Source organism: Xiphophorus couchianus, chromosome 24, assembly GCF_001444195.1.
Source record: "Xiphophorus couchianus chromosome 24, X_couchianus-1.0, whole genome shotgun sequence".
NCBI lineage: Eukaryota > Metazoa > Chordata > Actinopteri > Cyprinodontiformes > Poeciliidae > Xiphophorus > Xiphophorus couchianus.
Genome location: NC_040251.1, coordinates 1,525,570 through 1,550,826, shown reverse-complemented (window position 1 = coordinate 1,550,826; position 25,257 = coordinate 1,525,570). Strand labels below are relative to the sequence as shown.

General features: G+C 38.6%; 1 protein-coding gene across 1 annotated transcript; it reads right to left on the bottom strand.

The window, feature by feature from the left end:
• Positions 1 to 1,555: 1,555 nt before the first annotated feature.
• On the bottom strand, positions 1,556 to 24,633 carry LOC114140208 (heparan-sulfate 6-O-sulfotransferase 3-B-like). The gene is made up of 2 exons (XM_028009934.1): positions 23,629 to 24,633; positions 1,556 to 2,867 (listed from the first exon to the last, which is right to left on the bottom strand). Exons 1-2 carry the CDS (start codon positions 24,168 to 24,170, stop codon positions 2,108 to 2,110), a joined length of 1,302 nt encoding a protein of 433 aa, XP_027865735.1. The 5' UTR covers positions 24,171 to 24,633; the 3' UTR covers positions 1,556 to 2,107.
• Positions 24,634 to 25,257: the final 624 nt, after the last annotated feature.

Here is a 25,257-nt window from a genome sequence, read left to right as displayed (position 1 = left end):
GTTCTAAAAAAAATGCTTGGCAAGCATGTTGGAAAAAGCATTTTGCTCATTAAATCCTTAAATATTTATCTTTTTATTGTTATAATTCAAACCATTTTAAAAAAATTAAAAGATAAGACTTTCAAGCAGACTCTTCTTCAGTAAACATGGCCCCCAAAGTGACACCAATAAATTGATGTGAAATTCTAGAATTTCTGTTCAGGTATATGTTTTGGACAATTTATTTAAGAACTAGAAAAGTGTTGTAAGTTAAGCAATTCACAATTAAGCAATTCTTTACAATTCACCTTCTAGAATGATTACATGCAAATGTCTCTAGATATCAAATAAGTGCATGTTTAATATTGCTGGGAGTTTGACTGTAATCCCATTTGTCTTAGTGTTTCAGATAAATTCATTTTGTCCAGAAACAGTTAGTTATGTCTCCTGTGGAAGTTTGCTACATTTTACTCAAAGTCTAGGAAATAAAAATCTGCATACTTAAACATGTCTCAATTTGTTGCAATACTTTAAATGTGTTACAACTTGTTGCAATATTTTTTTTATGTGTTAAATGGGTTTATATCTTCACAAAAGACGAGCTGGTTTTTCAGCCAATAATTCATCCGGATGTGGTTTCCTTTGTCTGGATTTGGGTTTTTAAGATTCCCATCTTCAGTGAGCAGGTGCACGCAGTAGAAACGAGGCTTGTTATTACGGATTTGTAAAATGTTTCTCTCCTAAACGCTGTGCAGGTCGAGTCGACAGCCGAGAATGGAAAAGCTATTTTAGTCTATGGATATTCTGTTTTTGCCTCCAAATTGATCTCGACGTTACACTTTTTTCCTCCTCTGGAGCGTATCACGGAGCCGTCAGGAAGTGCGTATCACAGACGCCGGCGCCAGGATATTAATTTTAGGCAATCGCCCCAGCACCTAACTTTTAAAGGTTTGCTGTCTGTGGAAATTTGCAAAACCTGATTGTTTTTCTACTGGAGCGAAAATGGAGCGTCCGTCGAGCTGCACGGTTCTCAGATTGCAGTGGGTGGGTAGGGGTGGGGAGAGGGAAAAAAAACAAAGCCTTCAGCTTCTTCTATTTTCTGCTGCAGCAGAATCACGGCCAATTGAAGTTTAAATGATCAATTTGGAAGCAAAGAGCCCAGTGATCAATGGCCTAATGGTACAAATACCAATGTTCTGTCAGTGTGATGCAAGAGTGCTCCAAGTGGCTCTGACAGCTTGTCTTTCAGGCCCACTGCTCTCCTCTTCATGGGTAAAAAAAGGGGAAAAAAACTCATCATCTGTGCGTGAATGGGAACGAAGTGCGAAGATTTTTATAGTGTGGAAGAAACTTGTGTGCTGGAGAGTCTATCAGGTACAAATTACCATCGCAGGATGCTGCGTGTTTTTATTGAACCAGTTTCCAGTGGGAAATTACCTTCACTCTTACACTAAAAAAAAAAAAAAAATCACTTTTGAGCATATTAAATGTTATCCATGAACGTGCGTGGTCGCTGTCAAATTTGTGTCACCTCTTCTCGGAAAAATTCATAAGAATCTAGTCAAATAAAATGTAATCAACTTGTTACACCAATTTTATTGGTTCATTTGTAACAGTTTGTTTCATCAGTGCAGTCAGAATGAAGAAAACACACTGCAGTTTGCCACGTTTGTGCTTTGATACTCTTAGAAAGCCAAACACCACAGAGTCACAAGATTTCAACATAGAGCTAAATAACAAACGGGACGTCACAGACCCAGTCATCATTTAGGAAATGTAATAAATAGGCCTCTCTTATATTATACATATTTTCATATCCTTGCATTTTTCTTTTATTGCGCAACTTGAGGAATATTTTCACCACCTTGAGAACATTCAAAGCACTTGCAAATGAATAAATAAACACATTTTCCACAATTGCAGTGCCAAAATTTAGCCATAAGAAAAAAAAATTATAAATACAAAATGTTCATGTTGCTATAGCAAATACATCCATCGTAAATATTAAGACACCTTTCGGCAGTCTGACATAGCGCTATAAGCCTGTGAAGGGTGAGAGGTACCGGCTGAGTGACGGGAAACGATGAAATTCATCCGCAGTCAGTCAGTACTGTGATGTTCTGGCTCCTCACCATCGCACCACCTGGCTACTGTAATCCTCGGTGGTGACTACCTCTTCTAGCACTTTCACCTCCTCTTCTTCCTCCTCTTCCTCCGCTCCTCCACCTCCCAGTCTTAGCAGCTCAACCAGATAGTTCCTGTGCAGCCGCTGCCTCTGTTGCCTCTCCTGCCGCCTCCTGAGCCGCTCCTCCTGGTGCTGCCTCTGCCGGCTATCCTGGTAACGCCGCAGGAACAGCTCCTTGGCGTACTCGTACAGCTCTACGTCCAAGGCGTTGAGCCCCTCGATGCGCCACCGCACCTTTTCACTTATCCCCACGCTTGCAGCGCGCGTGCTGTTGATCTGGGTGAAGGCCCGGATGAAGCGCAGTCCGAAAGTCCTCTCGAACAGGTACTGCGTCTTGCGCTGGAACTCCGTCAAGCCGAAGAAAGCCATGTTGCGCAGGTTTGCCTTAGCGCTGGCGAGCAGCACGCTGCCTCGCTCCAGCTCACTCATGGAGGACATGTTGTAGCACCCCACCAAACTTAGGTCAGCCAGCATGCGCACTTGACGGTTGTTGGCCAAATTCGAGGGACAGTTCATAAAGTCTGTGAGCGGCACACCAGTCCAGTCTTCCCCGCTGTAGCAAGCAGGAAGCTCATCCTGAGTGGGAGGGCGGCCATCACACATGTGGAGGGCTGTTTTCCAAGTGGCCCCACGCTGTACGTGCTTCCACTCACTGAGGTAGCGTGACACAGGATCACGTAGCATAGTGATGTAGTAGAAATTCCTGTAAAGAAAAGACATGCACAAGATAAGTGCACTTGGATTAATTCAGTACAAGCTGAGGAATACATTTGGTTTGTCACTCGGTTACCTGTAAAGTTTGGACATACTGGAGACTCAAGTCATGACTTTCACCACATTAATAGACAGTTGGTATGATTTGATGGGCATGAAGCGTTTCTGCTAAACTTTGGCACTAACTAAACAACATTGATCCAAAAGTCTCGTACAGTTGTGGCAACATTTGTTGGTAATTGCGTTAACTAAGCCTTTTGAAGAGAAAGAGGCCAGCAGCATTTCCTTCCTTTCATCCCAGATCCATCGGGATTATTTGTTGCTCAAACCTTTACATCCCTTCATCCTATTGTGATTCTCCTTTTCATTTTAATGGTGTAGAATGAGCTGATCACCTTTGTCACTGCAGCATAAACAATTCAGTCAATTCCCAGAACACATAAGGCATTAGACACCCAGACTGATTTTGCCCCAGGCCCTCTTCCAGATCCCTTCCCTAACTGCAGAATACACTCCCTAAAGACGAAGGCATCTGCAAAGAGTTGACAAAAAAAGTTCTCTGCCAGACCAGTAACCTATGTCTGCCAGCACAGACTCTCCAAAGGCACCAGATACAACTGCCAGAACCACAGCCCCAGGGGGTGACTGCCTAATAACCCAAACCCAAGATGTCCCAACCCCCCTCAACCCCCAACCAGGACATTGACCCAACAGGACAAAACCAAAGACCCTCCAGCCCACTTGCTGATGGTGCTCATCATATTGTGTAATTAATCTGTTATGTCCAATCTTTGAGGCTTATGTTGCGTTTTTGTAGGATGTCAGTGTTGTTCCAGATTGTGTCATTTTTCTCACTAATTAGCTGACTTCTGAAGGCTGATCATTACATTGGATTTTGCTTATATTTATTAACCTTTGCAAGACTGTGTTCCTCATTTCCATCAAATTTCAAATTACATCCACACACAGTATTAAAAAGAGACAATTTCTATGTGTGCAGTGCAATCCTAAGGTTGATGAAAAATGTCTGGGAAAAAAAACCAACACTGCCAGACACTTTTCAGCAGAGCGAAGGAGGATGAAACTATACATTAGATTTCTCATATCCTGCTGCAGTTTGAAAAAGAAACATGAGTGGGAAGAAATACCTCAGAGGTGAGAGCACAAGGAGTGCACAGAAATTCTGATTAGGGTTTAAATGAAAAAACATTACAGAGTGCGTCTGAGGATGTTAGAGAATAATGACACAGAAACAAACGCAAGCCAAGCGTGCATACAATTTAATATCATACAAATGTGGAATTATTCTTGTTTTTGTCACATCAATTTGCCCCTTCCTACCACCAGTAATGAGTTTTCTTTTCCTTTCCTGTTTTCGAATCACTGCGATCTGCCACAAACAGCACTTTAAAAATTGCTGTAACCTAGCTGCAAGGGAACCTTTCAGCTGACAAACACTGCTTTTATTTTTTTCCCCCCTCTTATCTATTGATTCGTTGATAACTACCATGAAAGTGAGGTGGCTGAATAAGCAAGGTGGGGGTAGGCTGGAGAAAATTCAATAATTTAACTTCTTCTTTTTTTCTTTTTGCTGAAGAGAAGCTACATAGATAAAAGCTAAATTGAATATGGTCATCCAGTGCGCGCAGATCACTGTGACCCGATGTCATGTTGAAAAAATATATATATATAAAAGCTGAAAGCAGAAGCCGGACATTTTTTTTTTTTTATTTTCACTCTGCAGTTTAATACCTTCAAACCTTCAGTTAACCGCAGCACAAAGAGCTCATCTGAAAAGTATATCTGCAAAAAAATCATCAATTTAACAAGTTAAATTCCATTACATATATAACGCCGTACAAGAATCACCAGCTAAACTTTATTTATTTATTTTTTTACATTTAGCTACGTCATCTATTGCCTCTGCTGAATTAATACATAATTAAAAGACATTGCTATTTAAAAAAACATAAGTAGAAGGTTTTGCCATGAAGATGTTCTGCTCAGACGAGAACTGAACTCTTTGGAAACGTAGACCAGCAGTGACAGATGGCGACTGGTGTCTCGTTCTGCTTTCCTTCAGTGGGGACAGGAAAGCTGATCAGAATTGATAGAAAGATGGATGGAGTTAAATACCAAACCCTCCACCCAGGGCGGCACTCAAGCAATCATCAGTTGCGCCCAAAACGACTTTTTTTTTTATTGTTGTTTGGCTATTTTCAAAGCTTTTACAGCTTCTACAAATCTGTCCATTTGCTGGAAAATTCAGACAAATCTTTGTTTTGTTTCATTAGTACTTTTATGTTTTCATTAGCTACACAATAAAAAAGTGTGCCGCCTTTTGCAGAATGGGGTTTGTGGAGGGAATACGTCTTAGGAGGTGCTAGGCTGCTTGTTTGAAAAACCCAGCGGACTGTTTTATGCACCACATTTACCTCGTTTATGAGTCCGTGTGTGTTCCTGATTAGTCAAGGCCGAGTTTGGACTGCTGTTGTTGAGCTAAGGGTGGGCCAAGACAAACACTGGCACATTTCACCTTGGGAAGTGTTTGAGTTACAGTTTTTGTCAGCAAAGCTGGAAAAATCCCCCACAGTAGGACTCAAACCTCTGTTTGTCACGAATGTCCTGAAGCTGTGCATTCGATTGAACTTTATTTTTCAGTACACATTTTAAATCAGAAAAACAGTTCAGGTAATTACACCACTTAGGATTTGACCTCAGACCACAACATGGTTCACTGCACTTGTTGAAGTACCTTACCATTGATTCACTGTTTTACACTGAATTATTCTCCAGAATTTTTCTGCCGAATCTGTCTTAAGCTGATTTTGTTTTCTTTTTAACAAAATACACTCTCTTAAGGCCACTCTCTTCCGATTCTGTAAAAACGGTATTCAGTTTGCTACTTTCCTATTTAGCCTTCCTGTTATCTGCATAAAATGTTGTTCTCGTTTGCTCCCTACCAACTAAAATGAGCTGGAGTCTTGTTGCAGACAACAGTTTCCTAACATTGTGGTATAAAAAGTCACAAACAGATTAGGCCTACTGTTGTGAAAATGGTCAGTTTTGTTTTCATCGGCACGTACTTGTCATGCTTTGTTTCCACCACCAGATGGCTTTACTGCACTGAATTTAAAGCTATTACTTTAAAGCCAGAAAGGAAGAATGAAAAAGGTAAACAGAACTAAAACCATTATCAAACTAAAGAGGATTCTATGAGCCGTTCTGTCATCGTAACGCATTCTGCTGGACAATAAATTGTCCCAGAAATTATTGAGATAAATGATATTGTCATTTTGAGATAATTTTCAAGTAATTTAATGGCAATGGCATAATAATGCAAGCACGCCCTCTTAAAGGGAAATAAACTCTTAGTTTCAAACAAACTGGAACTGGAAGACATTTTAAATATCCAAAATAAATAAGCAGAATAATAAATAAAAATGGATACTGAAGTCTCTGTAAGCAAAACTGGCCTTCAAAAAAAGTACCAGTTGAGACCAGTACACCAGACCGGAGCTTTTCTCTCCCAGTCTTTGGTCTCCAATGCCTTTCTTTATTTAGGACGTCTCTTTGTCTTGTACAGCAGAAGTCCCAAATGTGTTGCCACCTTTCCACATCACCTGATTTCCACTCCCATCAGAACATCTGCTCCAGATTCCCCATCATCCCTCTTGTGTATATCTTGTTCATTTTTTCTTGGTTAGTAATTCCTTGACTGGCTTTATGTCTGCCAGTTTGTCTGTAAGGTGCAGGTTTCTCTAATTCCCCGTCTGTCTTAATAGTTTTTTATGTATACAAAGCAGAAAGGAATACAATGCAAGTTTTCTTTTTAAACTTTTTAAAAAATCAAAATGAGAAAAGTGTGGCATAGATTTCTTATTCTGATACCACTAAACAAAATTAAGGTACTGCTGGTTGCAAAAGAGGAAACAAAAATCTATTTCTTTGAGGTAATACACTCAGACTTACAGTTAAGAAAGCCCTGTAATTTTAGACTCTACAGTGATGCACTCCATTAATATGCAAGGAGTATCATCAGTTTAAGCCTTCATTATAAATCGGCTGTGTATTAGATGTAAAGAGATCATTAGTCGTGTAGGTCTAATGATTTCACTTCACGGCTTAGCAGAAATGTGAGCGAGAAAGCAGCAAAGATACCGAGTCAAGAGCACAGAGCCAAGCAGCTTCAAAGGTCGACAATTTAGCAATTAGAGCCAGACAGAAGATATCAATCAGCGGTGATATATACTTAAGCGAGTGATGTGGTGATAGCATGGTACAACACGCACCCTCTGACAGACACACCACCCATAGATAATAGCAGTGGGAACTAAGTGAATTACTATGCCATCTTAGCGGAGTAGAAGGGAAAGCGATGGATAGACGGACCAACATGAGCTCCTCACTGAAGTTGTGCTTCCATGAGAACAGCTCACTTTTTTCCCTCTCCCTCTGCCTATCAGCTATCTGTAACAGCTAAACCACAAGACAGGTCGATCAATAAGTGTCCATGCAAACCTGCCTTTTTGCTTCTTCGCTTTCATCGTGACCTATTGACAAAGAGCAGCAAATGTCAAAGCTCTCTAGTTACTCTTGTCAGGGACAGAGGCGGGGTCATATTAGGAAGGTCAAGAGTAATTCCTCTTGGATGCAAGGCTGGGATTACCCAAGATGCTCCCTTTGATTGAGCATTTTATCTCATGTATCAAAGAAAATTGGGGACTTTCCTCAGGCTTCCTCTTACAGATTGGGACAAACAGCCAACCATGCTGGATTAAGGTTCTGTCATTGGATTATACGCTCTGCACATCCTTTTCATACATATTCTTGGATTTGTTTCTTGAAACCACTTTTTATATATATAGTATAAAACTTTTTCAATGAAGTTCATCTATGATGGACACTCCAGTATCTTCCAGAACTACTTCTCTATGCTTTTTAAAGCTTGGGTTTCATTTGGGATCATTGTTCAAAATTCAACTCCCTCACAGACACCATGACATTTTCACCTAGAACATCCTGATATCTAATTGAATCCATACACACCCAGCTAGTTTTCAGTGCCAGATGATATAGCACATGTTACTATTGGCACACATTGTCATCAACATGGTTGATTTTAGCGCTTCAGCATTAGCTTCTGCTAAACACCATGATCGGATAGCACTTAGCGTTAGCAGAACTAATGGGTATGATTAGTGCTTTTGTGGAGTTTTTAGTATTAGTGGAACAAATTTTTATGATTAGTGCTTTAGGGTTAGCACCACTAACTTCTTTAGTTAGCGGTGATGAAAATACACAGAGAAAACTGTTTTCAGCTTAATCTTGAATGCCCCATATGTATGCACTACAAGAAAAAGAATAATATGGGACCTGTTATTGAGGTAAGAAAAAAAGCACAAAGGGTACAAGCAGCTACATTTAGTTTCTCACAATCTTAGAGAATAGGAGAACCTTTACTCTCGTTTAAGTTGAGCCTAATATTTTCTGCTCATATGTGGCCTGAAACTATACATTAGAAAAAGCTAATATTGTATCTAAAACATGGAAAACAACTGCAAGTAGTTTGTCAAATGTTAATAGTGTATTTTTAACTCAGTTTTGCTAAAAGCATGTAAAAGCATCATTTTTTCACCTGTTACTGCCCTCTGCTCTTGAAAGGTTAGGGGTTTTTTCATTCTGGTCCCTTCATAGTGCGCTTCAACATCTTTTAACTGAAACTAGGGGGAACACATGCATTTTTAGAAACCTCTGAAATCAACCTTCCAAGCGAGACTTGCTTGAACGTAGCAGACAGTGGAGCTACTGTCACAGAGTGCATTGTCTGTCAAAACATCACTGTGTCAGTGAGATCATGCCCAAGTGTTCCCAAATGCAAGGTTAAATCAACTGGTCGCATTTTGCTAGCGATCCATCGAACGCCTCGTCAGTAGCCCGTCACCTTTCTCCTCACAGCAAAGCTGCAAACACTATCGATCGCTTTCTCTCCGACTCTCTCTGATTGTCTCTCCCTCGCTCTCTAAATCAAAAAAAAAGCTACAGAGGAAACTCACAGCAGCAGATCAATATCTGCCTTGTTAATTCACTCACTGCCATCAAGGACACCATCAGGCTCACGATAAAAGCCTTGATGGAAACTATTTATACTGCCGAAGACGCAGTTCACACAAAAACTACGTGGATCGACAACAATCCAATTTGTTTTGGCCTTTGAAATGCATAAAAATACGTCATGTTTCTTCTCAGTTGGGGGGCGGAGGGGTTCTCAAACATAACTTAATTGCAATGACTCAACCTCATCCTTATTCAATGAGATCTGTGCATCAAGTATCCACTTTTCAAGCTCTTTCAATCAGTAATCTGCCATGTTTCCACACCCCAAGGCCCAGACTGAGACAGCCAGTGCTTTAAACAATGAAAAGCTTAGGTAACATTTGACTAGTGGCCATTTCCTTTACATATAAAGATATTCCTTTACATCAGTCTGCTGACTGAAAGAGCAGGGTACATTAAATGAACTAGGTCCATTAAAAACTGAAATATCTCTGTGGTGGGATAAACTAAGCCCACATGAGCAGATGGTCGTAGCTCCCAGTGCCGACACAGAGCTGTGAAACAAGTATGTCGATTTCAGCTTGAAATATATTGACAGATTTTAGTTTGATTTTATTACCTCACAGCAGAGAAAAGATCAGAAATGAAGACTTTATTGCTCTGATTCTTCAGTTTGCTGCACTTCTGCATATTTCTCTCATTCATTCTGTACTATAAAGTATGATGGCTTATTAAGGCGATTGCAGATGGTAAATTTTCCGCCAGAAAAAAACTCAAAAATTTTTAGAAAAATTTCAGAAATCTTCTAGAAAAACTTGTACATTTCTGAGCTCCAGCAGTCGAAAATGTTCTACTTGTTCTACTCAAGGAATTTCCAAAAGTCAAAGATTTTCGACTTTACAAGCTCAGAAAAGTTATGAGATTAATCTCAAAATTTGAGTATTTTCCTTACAAATTTTCCACTTTCCAAGCTCAGAAATTTTCAAGTTGTTTTTTTTTTTTTTTTTTTTAAAGTCTAAATTCTCACTTTTTCTCAGAGTTTTGACTTTTTTTGTTTTCCAGAATTTGCTTTACTCTCCGAATTCTGACGTCATTTTGAGAAAACAAATGCTTTTGAACTGCACAGAGACAGATGAGATCTTCTGGCATCAGTCTTCAGACTAACAGGTCAAGCGAGATCCATTTTCACTTCTCTAATTTCCCTAATGGAGTAATTTAATTTTCCTGTGACAAGTGCAGGCAGAACGATCCCCGTCCCCATCTGTGCACAGCAGGCTTACTGACAAACTAACACACAAACATATGAAACAACAGCATAGGAGCCTTTCTTTTATCCTTAATCAATAGCACACTTTCTTTTTCTAAAATATAACCCAGCTGTATGAAATGTCAGCAGGAAGCACTGCGTGGTAACTTGTAGAGAAATCCAGATTTATTGGGAGAGCGCTGATGAGAAAGGGGACTGAAGCCTCACGGCAATCCTTGCCGGTCCCATAAACGAGATGCTATTTCAGGCCATAAAAGCAAATGCCCCGGGGATGCTGGCGTAAAAAAGCGAAGGAACCCAAGAAAGGAACACCTCCAGAAAGACACGACGTCTGGGCAACCTAAATCTCCAAGACGCTTTTTTTTTTTTTTTTTAAGCTGAAAACCAGGCGATTGAAAGTCTTCACAGTGAATGGTCTTCATTTGTAAAACCGAGAATCTTTCTGGTGACTTTCTTTCGTTTGGTTGTCAAAAAGCACGCCCACGGTATGCCTGGCACCGAAGACGCCCCCTGCTAAAAACAATCGGCCGCGTGAAGCTTTACTCGCTTCGGCGACTTAGCTTTAACCTTTGCTTGATATCTTAATCTTTTACGGCTTGGTGAGGTGTCAGCTGGTGCTCGAGGTTCATGTAGATATAGGAAGAATAAACGGGAGACCGTACACCGCAAAGATCACATCTACCCACACACAAACTGCAGAAAGGCAGGCCGCTTATTTGAAGTGTGTGAACGCTGCTTCTATCACTGATTATCCACCTTTAACATCTTCTATATGTGTATTTCCCACTTTCCCTCGTCATATTTTCTCATTCCTAAGTATTTTACCTCAGTAAATGAAAGCAAAACCAGTGCCTCAAAAATATTCAACAAACTACTTAAGAGGATTAGGGCCACTGGATTTTTTTCTTTCTCAGAATTCTGAAATTCTAAAAAAGTATGTTTCCGAAAACTGTAACAAACCTTCATGTCTTGCTTTGAGAATTTTTGTGGCAGACCAACACAAGGTAGTGTAGTTTAAATGAAAGGAAAATAATAAATGGTTTTCAGCATTTTTAATGAAAAAAAAAAATCTATTTGTGGTTGCCCTCTAGCAAATGAAGCAGATGCAAATGGACACTTTGTCATGTTTTTTTTTAAAGATTTGCTTTTTAATGATGAATTCACATATTCTTGGATGGAAAAGGTTGGATACTGCACAGTATTTTTCTTTAGTTAGTGATGTTTCATTTCTTCCCCTTTTAAGGTCACTGTCATGAAACCAGGGCTTTCAAGAGAAGTTCTTGTTTTTGTTGTTGGAAATAGCTTAAAAATGTTTTTTGAACCAGCATAATAGAAAAAAACCTGACCTAAAAACTTGAGACCTTTCTTTCTTCAATCAAGGCAAAAATCTTTGACCCTACAATAATTAGTTGCATGCTTTACAACAAAGTATTCTCATGTAAGAATAGAGAAAATAATGGCCCTTGATTACTGTAAGCTTGTGCTCTACAGTATGAAAAGTCTGAAAACCTTTGGTTTTGAACAGCACATTTTAATGAAGTCCAGACTTAAATCCAGTTTTCAAATCTCCAACACTAATGAATAATTAACAGATGCTCTCTATCCAATCTGAGTGGACTGTGTAGAGCTGGTAGAGACGTACCCCACAGAACCCTTGTAGCTGTAATGTGACGCAACATAAAAACTAACTATACTGTATACTTTAAGGGTAATTGCCTAATTTTCTTTATAGAACATCTTTATAGATTTGGTCGCCTTTGATGTTTGATCCACAAAACATTCTTCAGTCCCGGTCCGTGAGTTCAAATGCAAATCCGGACGCCTGGATTAGCCCTCTTCGTTCCTCCTCCCCCCTTCCTTCGAAGCATTATAGAACCTTTCGTAGACTGCCCCTAATCCAGGCAAGAAGCGTGGAGATTACTAAGATCCTCTGAATATCTCTGACATCGCTGGGTGCTGCAAGGAGTCTCTCTTGTGGGGTTTATTTGATAAGTGTCTTTAGTTTTGTTCCATATTTCATCATAGGATTACGTCTTTCAACAAGATTTTAAGAATTCAAATTACACAAGAAGGCTTCTTTCTACTGACAATCTGTGGCTTTTTATTCTTGTTTCTGTCGTTGTTATAAGATACTCTCATTCCGTACTCTGAAGAGAGAGCTTGACATCTCTTAATTGTACATTATCCAATCCAATAACATAAAGAAGAAAAAAGGTCAGTAAAGTTAAAATGATCACTTGCTAAAACATAATATTATACCCATGTTAAAAGTCATTCTGCAATAGTATTTTCATATAAAAAGGGCTTTCCATCCACCTGTATTATTACATTTCCTTTTATTTGAAGGCATATTGGATTTTTTTTCTACTTCCTTTGTTTTTGTTTGTTCCTTTGTTCTCTAGTGACTAAAATTAGATTTGTCAAAGGGGGACTTTAGTATTTGATGTTTTTGTAAAATCTATTTTTGGTCACAAATAGTGATTACTCTTACACACTAGTAGCGTTAAAATGTCACAACATGGCTAACTCACCTCTAGCCGGTGTGTTAGCTATGAGATTTTGTTTCCATTTGACCATTCAAGATATATATATATATATATACATATATATTTTTAGAATTATGATCAGATATTTGTTATATTTAATTATTTCTGATTTTCCAAGCTATCCAAGCCACCATTATTACCCTTTGTGCAAGTATATTACCCCACACCTCTGGTCCTAAAAACGGCCATAAAGTGTGCAGCAGTATCACAATCAGACGTAACTCTGGAGTTTGACTAGGCCGCCCTAAAGAGTTTTTGTTCTCGGCCTGTTTTTGAGCCCTTTAGAGCTGTGCTTAATCGTCTGTTTTTGACGCAAGTTTGCTTAAGTTTAAGATTAAAACTGATGGGCAGATATTCTCCTCCCTTCCTTCATACTATCCCCGCCATGTTTAATGGTTTGGTTATCATTTTTGCCTATCTTTTTTGTAATTTTTGGCATATCTTCCAAAAAATTTCATTTTACTCCCAAAATGAAAAAGGCTCACTTTTTTTTTTTCTTCTTTTTTTTACATTTTTTTGTACTGTAAGGTCATCCCTACTTCTAGCATATATAAAGCTAGCTTATTTATTGTATAGCTAATTGACATTTAAGCTAGTTAGAGGAAAATAGAAAAACACAATGTTCTATTAAATGTATTTTATTTTCTAGAAAGAACACAAGTTTTTCCAACAAATCTCTAAATACAAGATATCCTTATTGGGCTAATATTTCATACAAATGTACTTTTTGGTAATTTCATTCAGAAAAAGTTTAGCACACTGTTATGCCTACATATTAATCTATAAACTATACGATTTTGACAAATAAAGTGTAGTAACCATGGTAACCATTTTCTTCTATGCATTTTTTATGGTGCAACAGACAGCACTAACAAGCTGGCGCTTTGACACGCTGCCCAAACAGGAACACCAAATGTCAACACCTTATCAGCAAAAAGCTGACGTCATTTGCCCCGAATCCACCCGTAAGCCAGGGTTGTGTGAGGAAACGAGTGCAAACGCATACAAAACACTGAATCTTTTTAATCTTCGTCAGCCTACTTTTCAAAAAGATCTACATCTTCACCTAAAAATAAAATTCTCAGGTTGAAAGGTGATAATACACTTGCAAGAGCCACAATATAATTACAAATGCAAGGGTCTATGCAAAATTAGAATAGTGAGGACAATAGTGATTAAAAAAATCTGTCACATACCAATGACTGATTTCAGAAAAGCTCAGCAAATAAAATGCTGCTGAATGTCATTGCGGTCTTCTTGTCCTCTAAGCTAAAGGTTCTTGAAAAAACATAGCAAATAGAACTTTGCCTACTCTCGAAGTTGATGTTTTACAGTGTTAACTTTTAACCCACAAAATAACAAGACAATTTTGACTGTGACAATTACTGTTTAAATTATAAAAATGTTACTAGAAATAAGAACAACAACCAACTGACCTGTAAATAATATCCATCCAAAGTTTGGAGGACTTTTTACAATATCTTAGCAAATGATTTCATTGAAATTTCAGCTTTTGTCTAAAAAAGATGTTAAAAATTTAGATATTTACACTTTAATTGATGGGGAATTTACCAATAGTTTTGTTGTTGGCAATTGTTGAGTGTTTTTATTTAGCCTTTATTTTATTATTATTCTGGTGTCATTTTTAAAATTTATTATATTTATGTCTCCAAGTGGGACCACCACCTCTGGCATAGGTTGGGTGTTTTGTAAACTGGGTGGATGGTGGAGATTGGACCATCCTGGTTTCTGGTACCATAATCTGGCTCTTAGGACTTAGAATGTCACCTTTGGTTGAGCCATGCCAGGTAGGTGTGTGTGGGAAAATTCTTCAAACAGTTTGGTCTCTTAAACTCAACTCCAGGAGTGCAGGAATCTTTTCCACTCAATAGATCTCCAGGTAAACCAGTCTGATGAGTGAGGGGATATTTACAGACATCTGGCTGATGCCTCTGTGAAATCCTGTCTGGTGAGCAAGAGGATTGTTTCCTTATGGTTTTGAGTTGCAAAAGGGAATGTTTTGACTGTTCATTAGCTAAGATTACCCAGTCTTGTTGGGGTTTCTGGATGGTGTTTTGGCAGGGTGGCTATCTAATAATTCTGTTGTGCTCCTGCGGGACTTCAGCACCTGAGTGGACTATGATGGAGACAGCTGGAGTGGTGTGCCAATGAGGAAAAGCCTTTCTAATCTGAATCTGAGCAGCATTTTGGTGTTGCTCTTCTTTGATAGCTTTGGGATGTGTTGTAACGACCAAAATGTTCAAGGAAATTTAGTACTTGATACAACGCCACCTTGGACCTAAATGTTATTTTGAGGTTTGTAATTATCGGACATATGGCGTTGACTCTTTACAATTCTGTTAAAGAAAGAGTAGAGGTGTCAACTTATCACCACCTGCTTGAGAGTTTAATCCGTTGGTGAGAGAGGCTGCCCTACCGACATGATGAACCCGAATGTCACTATGAGCTCAGATCACCTGATCTACAGTGTGTATCTTCAGAATAGTTAAACCCATGTTTCTAGGTTATCTTCAGTAACCTGGCATGGCTCACCCAAAGGTAACATTCTAGTGGTGTAGAGAATAGGGTCAATATGTCTTCCAGGACCTTTGGTCTGAGGTTTCATTGGTTCCAGTTGTGTTGGCAACCAGAACGGACAGAAGTGGTGATAGAAGATGACCATCAGAACAGGGAGTACGTTTGGACTTATTTAGTACTTTGAACTCCTAAAACAGCAGACAAGTACTAGGTGGCTAGAAGGACTACATCCAAGTCAGCTGAGGTTAGTCAGGTATCTGATTAGGAGCCCTGCTGGGCTCCTTTCTTTGGAAGATTCCCTTTGGAGATTTTTTGGGTATGCCGAAAATATCTCCTGTTGAGGTGTAAATGGAAAACACTAGTGCAGGTGTATTAAGCGCTGGGCCTCGAGGGCCAATGTTCTGCAACTTTTAGATATGTCTCTGCTTCAACACCTGAGTCAAATAATAAGGTCATTAGCAGGACTCTAGAGAACTTTACAGCACTAAGGAGGTACTTCAACCATTTCAGTCAAGTGTGTTGTATGAGGGACAAATCTAAGAGCTGCAGGACACCCACCCTTGAGGCCTAGAGTTGAAAACCCTGGCACTAGTGAGAAAGTATATCCTTTCTGGCCAAGTATCCGCCAGAATGAGCTGGAGAGTTTAGCTGGACAGAGAGTTGTCCAGGATTCTGTCATTGACCTGCTACCCCTATGTGCCAATCTCTGATTACTGGAAGACAGTGACAGAGGATAGATCATCATTTTTATTATCCTTCTGTATTTTAAAACTGAAACCTTTTAGTGCTGTTGTTACCCCAGTTATTATATTCTTACCAGAAGAATAGCTCAGACCTTAAGTACCTTTTTTAAAAGTACAACTACAAGTCGAAATCTGAAATAATGAGGTTCATTACAAGGTTACACTTTCTGAGAGCTCCATCAGAGGCCTGCGGTTGAGATTACACGGGGCAGAATAGCGACTGAAGCAGGTTTACCGTCCGGTCTTACAACAATTACATTACCTGCTGGGATGCGAGTGCTGTAATCCCATGCTGAAAGAAAAGCCCTAGAAAAGCAATTAGTTAACATTCAAAGAGACTTCTTCTGGGTTTTAGGTTAGATTTTTTTCACAAGTTCAAAAAGAAAAGAACTCATGAAGACGGATAGATGTACATGTTGGGTTACTCATAGATAAAGAAAGGAGAGAGCAAAGGAAGACACCAGCTAAAGAAGACTTAGTTACAAATCAATCAAATCTCTTTACTAGCTTGTTGGTGTGCTCTGTAAACAAGATTCACAGACCGCATTAATCTAACAAGCTCCTGTTAACTAGGGAGCTCACCAGTGCTTGTTCCTTTCCAGTTCTTGGTCGTTATTTCTGCATATCAGAACATACTTATCTCTCAAAGACACAACATAAAACATTCCCAATGCAGGCATGGAAGCACTTATGTAACATTGAGCAGTTGTCTGCGTTTTTCACGGTTTCATTAGTGGTGGAAGGACGTGTAGGAGAGAGGTGATTTCAAGGTGACTGTAAAGTGCATCTCTAAAGCAGACAGATGGAGTGTCTGTGTAACGGACCAGCAGGAACAGGAACATACACCAAATGTACAAAATATTCGTCTTTTCCTGTGATGGCACTAAGATTAGTTTAGGTAAAAGCTTAAAGATCCCTTCACGGATTTCTTCTGTTTATGTTTTCTTGCCACATTGAAATGTTTTAGCTTTCAAGCATTTTTTAATATTAAAGAAAAATAGTAGTTAAAAAAAATCACAAGAAATGGTAGCCCTTTTCCAATAAATGAGATTAAATAGTCCCACCATGACAAAATGTTACATATTTAAGGCCACCCTGCATTTTAAATGAATCAAACACATCTTGCGGCTTCAATTTTAGATGCAAGAAATTAAGACTTTTTAATTATTTGAAAACTGGATTCTGCATTTAAACAATTTATGTCTGTCTGATGTCAAAAATCTGATCTGAAACTCAACAATGTGTTGACTGACAAACAATACCGTCCTATATTTTGTACTCCTAACATTCTGTATGCAGTATGAAGAGAGTAGTGAAGAATTTGTGGGTCATCCTCCCATAAGAACCCCACTGAGGCCCAGATATTTCATTAGTTGATAGATGGTGAAGAATTAAGCAAGGAGCAAATTTAGACAGCTACGCATATTTCTGTCTATTAAATAACTGCCGTGCAGAAACATTATGGCCACAAAAATATAAAGTTTAAAGTCTACAGCATAAAATTCTACTACACAAGACATTTTTACTCACCTTTTTTGCATTTTTATTTATAGAAAATGCAGAATTGTACCACTTTATGCCCTTAATAGAGGGGAAACTTTTTTTATTAATTAGTATGCTTCCAATAGAACCATAGATGCAGTGTTTATTGATCCTGACCCCGGGTCATCATCAAGATTTAAGAAGTTGGCGATAAGACAAGAAGCTGGGATGAAACAACCCCCTGTGTGTTTAAATTATTGGACCAAAAAATGCTTATTGAATGACAGCAGAACCCAGAGGCCCTAGTTACTAAATACTTTCCATCATTTTGACAATTTTGTGCAACAAAATGCCAATTACCTCATCCCTTAACCATATCGCGTAGCCCTATATTTCCAACTATTGCCACAAAGTGCTACAACATCTTGCAGATGGTCTTTGAAGAAGTTGTAGGCAAACAAGTGCAAACTCCTCATGGCGGTATAAAGAAGTCTCACGTCTTTTGGCAGAAGCATGAATCACACCTTTCTATGCACACTTAGAAAGTTCTTTTAGATTTTATGTATCTTTTTAATTGGTAAAACAAAATCTGTCAACTAAAGCTTATAGGGAGAAATACAGTATCGTGTACAGTATATTATTTTGAGTACTTAGAACAAATATCGAACAAAGCAAACTAATGATAAACATGGTGTTTGAAGAAACCAGGAATGATCGACCAATCAGAAGTTGAGTTTTGACCAATTTGGGGGTGATGCCAGTGAACTACATGGAGTCTGAAATTGATGTTTTAACTCTTGAAGTTAAAACATCAAGAGTTTTAACTTCATACATTTTACATATGATTAGAAAAGCCAGTGGATATTCTGCTAAATCAGACAGTACTAGAGTAGCATTGTGTGGACAGAGATATTTCAGTGTCAGAAAGGAGAAAATACAGTATAGACGTTGGTTTAGTTGTGCAAACATTTGCAGCAGGGGACATTTTGAGTAAAAACAATCAAGGTGACAACAAAGTGAATAAATTAGTAAGTTAGTTTTCTCCTTTTCGAGCTTTTAAACTATCTGACATGACACATAGAATTTCAAAATGTTGGGAATCTGTTGAAAGACTCAAGGTAGAAATATTTCCAGTTTAGAAAAGACATGGAGAAGCTACAGTTGCAGCTAGCAATGCTAATGTGGTAAAAGGCTAAAATTGCTTGTAAAAATATTTTAAAAACCAAATTAACAAGTTCCCTAATCAAATATTTGAGTTTTTCTCCACTTATTTTATTGAGCTATTTGTATCCTCAGTCTACCTTTCCACTTTACATAAATGATTGATATTTTTTCAGTATTGGTAAGGGTTGAAGAAGTTGAATTGATTAGATAAATAATGGAGAACAGGGCAGATGCTGTGAAATATGCATCAGCTCGTACTCCAGAAAACATAAATAGGCTTAAACCTAAGAAATCATTCCAACTTATAAATATTATGAATGTAGAAAGTTCGATGTGATAGTAAACAACCTTAATTTGACAGAAAATCCATAAAACCTCAACTCATGTTTGATGGTTTCCAAGACCTAAGCTTTTACTGGCCTTCTTCCCTTTACGTTGTGTGAATAATTTACCACGAAGAAACAGGGAATCAACTGAGTGCTACATATTAGTGTATCACAGTATAGTTTTATATTATACAATATATATAGCTTGATAGATATCCCCTAAGCTTCATTTTGAAAACTGTATCAAAACCTTCTGGATGTAGCCTCAAGGCAAGTGTGGGCGGTCTCTTTCCCGTTCATGTCTGACTGCATCCTTCTTGCTATATGCGACCTGTAGAAGATGAGGTTTCCTTTGAGATAAACATATTGTTGTCAAAATTTGGACCTCTATGGCAATAAGATGAGAGAAAAACGTCTGAATTCACAGTTGTCTGGTAATATTAGGTAGAGAAAAACTTGGTGGACAAAAAGAGCATTAAAAAAGAAATCACGTTTGCAAACATGCACACTCATGCGCAAACTCGGCTCAATTCCCCGTGCTGCCATCTACATCTGTGTCACAATCCATGATGGACCTTGAAGTGACAGGAAAAGAGCCTTTCAGTACCGACTGAGCCCAGTCAGAGCGCGGATCATCCCTATGTGGCTCTTACTAGGCAATCTTAACCTTAAAAGACCAGGATCCTTCACCGAATTGTTATTTTTCATGTGAGTTATATATATTGCTTATTTGACATTTCTGTCTTTTAAAGCTGTACAGTCAGGAAACCAAGTGGGCATCATCCTCGGGGAAATCAAAACTCAGAACGACAGATTTGTGACTCAGGTCGCCTGGCAATTTCTCAGGAAACGACTGAGTTATGATGCATTTGGCTCAAATGCGACACCCTCCTTTATAAAACAGACATATTGTAAATGGAGGAAACACTATAAGTGCTAGTAAACAGATTGAGATCTGTCCTTGAAGAAACCGCTGAATCTCTCTGAGGAGTTGGCCCTGTGAACTCCTTATGGCGCAGTAATAAAGGATGTTTCACTCCAGTATCAAATCATCTGAAATATAAGGCAATCCTGAAGGAAAGCCTGTTAGAAGCAGATGGTTCTGAATCAATGAAATGGCTCAAATCAAACCATATCTATGTCTTAGAATGTCCTAGTCAAAGTGCAGACCTGAATCAAATTGAGAATTTGAAAAACAAACAATAGAAATGCCAAAGAGTGGGCATTTTCCACCTATGCCTTTTCCCAATGGTTTTCTCAAGATAAAACTTCATTTCACGATGATTTTCTTGAGATAATGAGTTCATCTGGAGAAACCAACCTTTGTTTTCTGGAGATTGCAAGATGACTGATGTGTGCAATAAACCTGATTCATTTTCATGTTCACTCCTTCAAATGTCTTCTGTTGTGGCACGCATCTCGTTTTGTTGAGAAACCAGACTTTGTCTTCTTGAGATTAACTCTTTATCTCAACAAAATCATTGGGAAATTAGCTCATTATCTTGAGAAAACAATTGGGAAAAAGCACATGCGGAAAACAGGGAATGAAGTCATGAACTCAATAAAACCATTGGGAAATTAATTTGTCATCCTCTAGAAAATGGGAACTTAACTCACTATCTCAAGAAAACAGGAAATGAAGTCACTATCTTGGGAAAACTGCTGGGAAATAAAGTTATTATATCAAGAAAACCATTGGGAAGTTAATTCGTTATCTCAAGAAAACAGGCAACGAAGTCATTATCTCTAGAAAAACGGAGGGATCTGAACTCGTTATCTCAAGAAAACGGGAAATTCATTCATTATCTTGAGTAAAAGGGAAATGAACTCGTTATTTTGAGAAAACCTTTGGGAAATCGTTACCTCAAAAATAGGAAATTAACTCCTTAACTCAAAAAAACTGGACGTTAAGTAGTTATCTTGAGAAAACCATCAAGAAAATAACTTATCTCGAGAAAATCTGGAGAGATTACAAGCGAAAAACGTCCGCTCTCGTTTTCCGTATGTAACCAATACTTTGTGCTGATAAATGCACATTATATAGAGGCTGTCACTTGACAAACTGCAAACAGTCTTGAGGAATATTCACTCATCAACACCCACATGTGTCAGTTGAGCACTTATTTGCTCTGTGAAACATGACTCTGAATAAAATGCACATTTGATTCCATCTTTCTTCCTGAACTCCCGGCAGCCAGCAGTGCTGTTCGTTGATGACTGCTGCTTTCCTCTTGTCCAACATTATACTGAATGGACAAGTGACGGCTGGAGTGTTGTTGACTCACCCGCGGTGTTGATTTTTAAGACACCTCTTCAGAACTATTTCCAAGTGTTAAATTAAGTCTGACGGCTGCCACTTAGGGCATTAAATGGATTCCTGAGGATTCTTTAAGGCCCTCCTTGGTCTCGCCGACACACGCCTGTGCTCTCGCTAACATATGGAGATTTGCTCTCTGAACCAGCTGCAAGCCAAATTGGCTTCGAACACATAAGCCACACACCTCAGAGGACCCTGTCGGCTTAAGTGATTTATTCTCTTAAGATTAGCCATGTTGCTGCTGTAATTACAGGAAACTGAAACAGACCTTTCGGATCAGTAGGAGCCCTTTTCCTCTTGACTGGGCCCCGAATGCGACAGAGGCGACTCTCTGGTGCTGACGTGTTCTGTGCTTGTTAACGCCGCATCTTTTATCACCTTTTTACCCGACTATACTCGCCAATACGGCATCACACACCCAGTTTCCTGTTATGTGACTTTATTTGGAGTCGTCTGATGTTTTTTGTGGCCAATAAGGGTAAATAAGAAAAATCTTGTTTAAGACCTGCAAAAACTACCAGTTTATAGAACAAATGAACCAAGTCAAACAATAATAACAATAATAAATAAAGTCTGATTTAGGGAGTTGTAGTCCATCTTTAAAGGTGGCAAAAAAACAAACAGTTTGAGTGTTCAATGTTGGCTAAAGGCAAAAAAAGGTTTAAATAGGAAAATTTTAACCAGTAAAAATGTTTATTTCTACTTGGATGTTGGTACAGTCAAAGACACAAAGTGTTTGGGTTTTTTTAACAGGGGAAACAATGACGACTTAAAACAATAGCTCATTTTTAATTCAACAGATAGAAACAATTTTTCCATCAGATTATGCCAGCTCCAAGGATTTTTAACATTTTCTACAGCTAATTTTAATAAGCCAAACCTTAAACATCTTTTAAAGTTTTTACTTATTTTTTTTCTATTAGCTTTTTATTAGTGTGTGTTCACTGGGATAAAGAAGCTGAAAATTTCACATGATACAGTGAATTAGGATGAGGCTTTGTATTTTCATATAATAGTTTTAATGGCAAATGTTGAGAATTGCTTCATTTTTTTCCTAATTACTTCATTTTCTCTTTTTTTCCTTTTCATTTTCTTGTCCTCTACATGTGTTGGTGCATTCAAAACCATAAAGAAAACCAGATTTTTCAATTTAAATGCTAGAAACTGAGATATTTCTTTATGTCTAAAATACCTCAAAACAGTACTGTATAAGTACTAATGTAAGGAAGATTCAGGCTGAAGAGTAACATCCAGAAACAACCTTATTTGCTCAATGTTACCTTTAGATTTGACATGTTTAAAGATAAGAGTTATATTTACATATTCAGGTTTTTTTTTAGACGTTTAGCTGTGTTAGCTCTTGATGTTGGTGGACTGAATGTCATAAAAAATGGGACATTTTGACAAAAGTGAGATTTTATTGCAGAAATGAAAGGGGGGAAAGGTCTGTCACATACCAGATGGGTGTTTTGTTTACATTTTTTAATTACTAATTTATGTATCCATCCTTCCATTTTTGCATACTCACTTAATCATTGCAAGGTGACCAAGAGACCAATCAATCGAAAAGTGATGATTTTGGACTGTCAAAGGAAGCTAGAGTACCCAGAGAGAACATGCAATCGCCAGAAGGACCTTCTTGCTGCAAAGCAACAACTCTACCAATTGCGTCACAGTTAAGTTCCCCCACCAACTCCCACATACCCACAAACTACAACTATAACTGCATTTAATGACATGAAGAAAATCTGAATATGTACATTCAATATAGTAAAGTATTTGTAGCACAAAATTGAGCACACAACTTCTTTATTACATTGTCTCAAATGTCTTTTTTTTTCTTCTTCTGAGTCATTGTTGCATTAAGAAAGTTGCAATTTGAACAAAGGAAAGTAAGACTACCTTATTGTTTTATTATGCTAATTTTAGGAATTTTTTTTTTCTCTTTGTGTCTCCCTTCATTGGAACATCTAGTTACCCTTAAAAAAACCCATCAAAACTGAATTTAGAAATAGAAATTGACTTTCTTATTGTGAATAAAAACAATAGGAAGTCAAAGTGTCACATTATTTTAAAGTAAAATATCCAGAAATAACCTCTAAAAACTCCTATCTGCACTGGGATAAAGTGAATGAATGCAACATAAATTTAAATTGAAATTATAGTTTGACTGCTTTTAATTTTTCTTCGCATTCTTTAAAGAATTAATTGAAACTGATAGGACAGATCAATGTCTGCATATCTGGCTGCTTACGCGCTGAATTGTTTGTGCGCCTGGCTAATAAGAAAATAAGAGTGTGGTGCACTCACTTTTTGTTCTTCTGGACATTCTTCTTGTCCTTCTTGTTCATCACAACCGGCACGCAGCTCGTCAGCTCCGTCCAGTCGGCGTGCAAGCCGCAGCTCCAGCCCGTGGAGAACCGGGAGAAGAGCCACGACTCGGCTTTGCCCGGCCGGTGGCAGGTGCACTTCCTCTGGCCGGCCATGCAGTCGCACGGCTGCTCCAGCTGGATGTTTTTCACCAGGTGCCTACCGAAAGTCGTCCCGCCGGTCTTCTGGATGTGCAGGAACACCATCACATCATCCCCTCGGATGTTGAAGTCCACGTGCCTGTCCAGGTCCCGCTCCGTGAAGTTGAACTTGGATGTGATTTTGGCCGGAAAGTCCTCGTCCGCCTCCGGCTCCGAGTAAAGCGAGTCGAACGCCGGCAAGCGCTGCTGGACGAGCCCCTTCTCGTCACTTCTGAAGCGGCAGATGTTGCTGTCCGCCGGGCACACATACTGGTAGCCGATCATTAGGAAAATGACCACAGCAATGGGGACGAAAATGAGTCTGCTAAACTTCTCCTCCATGGTGGGAGTGTCTGAATCACGCCGCCGGCACAAACCTGAAGGTGATGCCCGAGTCCCGCGCCTGTCGCCCCGGTCTCATCCTGCACGTTCAGCCTGGACTCGAGATGCTGCCGCCAGCTGAAACTGAAGCTGAGGTCCCAACATGAACACTTCCAGCACTGGACTGGCCTCGTCCCGCACCAGAACACCTCACTCCGCAAACTCCACACCGTCACTAACGCAGCGAAAGCTAATGAGGCATGTTTAGCTTTTAAAAAGTTACAAACTATCTTTCGCAATGCAACCGGGACGGAAACGATTCATCCCGGCGTTCAGAGCGTCCGTGCTCGGCTGACCTGCCGATTGCTGATCGGTATCTGAGCTGGTGGCTCCAGCGTCAAGATGACCAAATCCAACAATGGGAGTTCCGGTTTAGACTTTCTAAATAAAACGTGAACTTATTTAGTCACATTTTCTTCCTATTATTTCTTCTAATGACAAACAGATATTTTTTTGTCATTAAAAGAAATGAAAAAGATTGACACAACATTTGCATGAAGGGTAAACTGATCGAATCCCTTTGTTCTGTTTTTCTTCCAGCATATTACCAATCACCCTTTGTTGATGTAGATGGCTTATGTAGGTTCTAGATAAGTTTTTAATTCATATTCTGCATTAATAAAAAATACAATTATTTTTAAAAGTATTTAAACTTTTTCATATTTTGTCAGATCACAACCAAAAATTCAGTATCTAAAGCTATATACAAACTCAAGGTAGCACTTAAGGATAAAGTAGTAGGAAAAGGAAACATTATTTTCATAAAATTTTATATTTTTATTTAAAAAATAACTATTTAAAAATGTGACATGCAATAAATAAAATCCAGTTACACCAACCACTTAGTAAATTAAGTCCTCATTTTTAACTTCAATAAATCAAATTCTTTTCTCATACTTCTGTGTGCTCATTTAAAAATGTGAAATACCAGAAGAAAAAAACTTTTTAAAGGGTTTGAATTAGGTCGATTTTGTATTTATTTTTCTGTGCAAGTAAAAATAAATAGGGCAGACATATTGCCCAAGTTAAATTTGTCTGCACTTTATTT

Coding starts and splice junctions, on each gene's coding strand:
- LOC114140208 (XM_028009934.1), bottom strand. CDS start 24,170: ATGGAGGAGAAGTTTAGCAGACTCATTTTCGTCCCCATTGCTGTGGTC. Junction 2,868..23,628: donor AATGTCCAGAAGAACAAAAA/GTGAGTGCACCA, acceptor TTTTCTTTACAG/GAATTTCTACTACATCACTA.